The 2,592-nt window shown below is 18.1% G+C and overlaps 1 protein-coding gene across 1 annotated transcript, besides 9 other annotated features; it reads right to left on the reverse strand.

Annotated features, from left to right (window-relative positions):
• Positions 1 to 34: 34 nt before the first annotated feature.
• Positions 35 to 208: a microsatellite.
• Positions 209 to 461: a sequence feature (AT_rich).
• Positions 462 to 485: 24 nt separating this feature from the next.
• Positions 486 to 517: a sequence feature (AT_rich).
• Positions 518 to 520: 3 nt separating this feature from the next.
• EDI_341780 (uncharacterized protein) lies at positions 521 to 1,687 on the reverse strand (the record flags this gene model as incomplete). Its single annotated transcript, XM_001736841.1, has 1 exon — positions 521 to 1,687. One exon carries the CDS (start codon positions 1,685 to 1,687, stop codon positions 521 to 523), a length of 1,167 nt encoding a protein of 388 aa, XP_001736893.1.
• Positions 1,688 to 1,794: 107 nt separating this feature from the next.
• Positions 1,795 to 1,861: a sequence feature (AT_rich).
• Positions 1,862 to 2,020: a microsatellite.
• Positions 2,021 to 2,072: 52 nt separating this feature from the next.
• Positions 2,073 to 2,135: a sequence feature (AT_rich).
• Positions 2,136 to 2,228: a microsatellite.
• Positions 2,229 to 2,275: 47 nt separating this feature from the next.
• Positions 2,276 to 2,296: a sequence feature (AT_rich).
• Positions 2,297 to 2,301: 5 nt separating this feature from the next.
• Positions 2,302 to 2,590: a sequence feature (AT_rich).
• Between the last annotated feature and the right edge of the window lie 2 nt (positions 2,591 to 2,592).

Consider the following 2,592-nt stretch of genomic DNA (forward strand, 5'->3'; position numbering starts at 1 on the left):
TCATTTTCTAACAAATACTTATATATTTAAAGATATAATATAATAAATAATCATAATTTTATATATAATACAAAAATATTAATATAAAACAATGAAAGAAATAATAATAATAAGTAGATAAAGAAGATAAAAAAATAGAAAATATTAATAAGAATTTATTACATTAACATAATAAATAAAATAACAAGAATCATTATAATGAATTATATTTTTATTAATATTTAAACAATTAAAATATAAAATTAATTATTGACAATATCTTTTATATAAAGTTTATTTAATTTAAATCATAAAATACAAGAAAATAAATTAACTTAGGAATTAACCAAATACAAGATTTTTTATATTATTATATTAACTTAACAAAAAAAAAACAATAAACAAAAGAGAATAAGATTCTTTTTACTAAAATTATTTATCAAATGAAATATTAATTAATAATAATTTATTAAATTTTATTTGACTTTGACTGTTATCTTGGATTCAATAAAAAAAAAATAGAAAATAAATAAATAAAGAGTTAACATAATAATGAATGAAGTGAATGTGTAAATTGAATTCCTTGGAGATGTGATTCATGAATAGAACATAATTTATCTTGGTCATCTTCAAGAAATATATTATCAAAAGATTTAAATAATGAATTGATAACCATTTTGTTAGTAACTCTCACAATAGCTTTGTAATAATCATTATCTTGTTTCAAACAGAAAAATTGGTCATAAAAACATGAAACACACTTCTCTATCCTATTAATTAATTCATTTGAAGAAAATGTCATAGGAATATTATTAATAACAATAACACTTTTATATTCATCTACATCTTCACCTTCATTTAAACCAATTCCTTTGATTTGATTAATAGATTCACTATAATTAATAAGATGAGGTGTTCCAACACTTTCATTTCCAATAAATCTTTTACTTAACTCTTCACCAACAACAGTTGGTTTTGGTAATGAAATAGTAAAAGATTCATTTGTTATTTCATTCATTATTTCTTTTGTTTTAATTGATTCATCAATTAGTTTAATCATTTCATGTGGTGGTGGTAATCCAATAAGATCATTAGGTAATTTTAATGCATTAACACAACGTAAAATGAGTTGTTGTCTAATTCCACCAGGTCTGGATGGTTCAATTTTTATTTTTCTTCCTTTCATTTCAAAATGGTTTAACTTTTCAATTGCTTTCTGTGCATTTCTTAAGTCATAATATTCAATAAATTTGTGATGTTTTTTATTTGGTGTCTCACGAATTTCTTTGATATCTCCATATCTTCCAAACACATCTTTTAATTGTGTATTTGTGATTGAATATTCAATGTTAAATACTACAATTGTTCCTTGATTTTGTTCATTATCATTTAAAACATCTTTTGCAATTGCATATGATACTGAATATTTATTTTGTAGTAATCTATATACTGTCTTTGCATCTCTTAGATCAAAGTATGAAATAAGAATAAAATGATATGAGTTTAAACATTTATCATAAACTGCTTTGATTGTTCCACTTCCTTTGATTTTGTTTTTAATGTTTTCATATTCATTTCTACAAATCCCTGAAACAAATATAATTCTACTTGGATGTTCACCACATTGATATTCTTTTAATGCTTCTAATTGCCTTCTAAGTGTTAACAATGAAGTAGAATGTTGTTGTGTATTTTCATGTAAATTCATTGTTTTGGTATTGTTATTTTTTTCACTTTTACATTGTGTCTTTTCACTTTCTTCATCTTATCATTTTGTCATCTTTTTATTCTTTTGTTTTATTAAACAAAATGTAGTATTATATTTATTTCATATTTACAATACATTATATTAACATAATAAATTATTAAGTAAAAAAATTTAAATAATAATAATGAGAATGTATATTATTTTAATAACTCAGAATATAATAATTATATCAAATAAATTATTACATGATTATTTATAATAAATAAGTCATTAATAACAACAATTATTTCAAATAATCATATTAATAATTTTAATATAAATAACAATAATTATTGCTTTAAATTTTTAAATAGGTTATATAAGATTTCTATCTAAAAGAAATTACATATTATCTTTTTTGTTATTAAATTTATTTTTAATCATTTTAAACAAAATAGATTAAAAATAATTAATTTCATTTATTCTTTATTTTTTATTTATAATTTCATTATTTCTATTGTTTATTATATTAATTTATTCTTCTTTTATAATGTTATTTCTAAAATAAAAAATATTCTTTTTTTGAGTACTTATAAATGAAGGTTTTAGTATAAATTTATTATTTTTATTCAATCTATAAATAATCATTTGTTTATTAATATTTTTAATGATATTTAAAAGATTATTTATTACTTTAAATTATTTGTTGTAGAAGTTTTTTAGATTAAGATTATTTATATTTGATATTAATAATATTTTATATTCTTATTTAATATTAATTTAATTGTTATATTTTCTTAACTCTCTAATAATAAAGAAGTTGATAAATTATTAGTTAGTAATTATTTTGATCTATTTCTTAATATAACGATAAATAAAACATTATAAATATTAAAAAATAGATTTTATAAATAATATATAAATGT

Source organism: Entamoeba dispar, genomic scaffold, assembly GCF_000209125.1.
Source record: "Entamoeba dispar SAW760 scf_1105229460145 genomic scaffold, whole genome shotgun sequence".
Classification (NCBI taxonomy): domain Eukaryota; phylum Evosea; order Mastigamoebida; family Endamoebidae; genus Entamoeba; species Entamoeba dispar.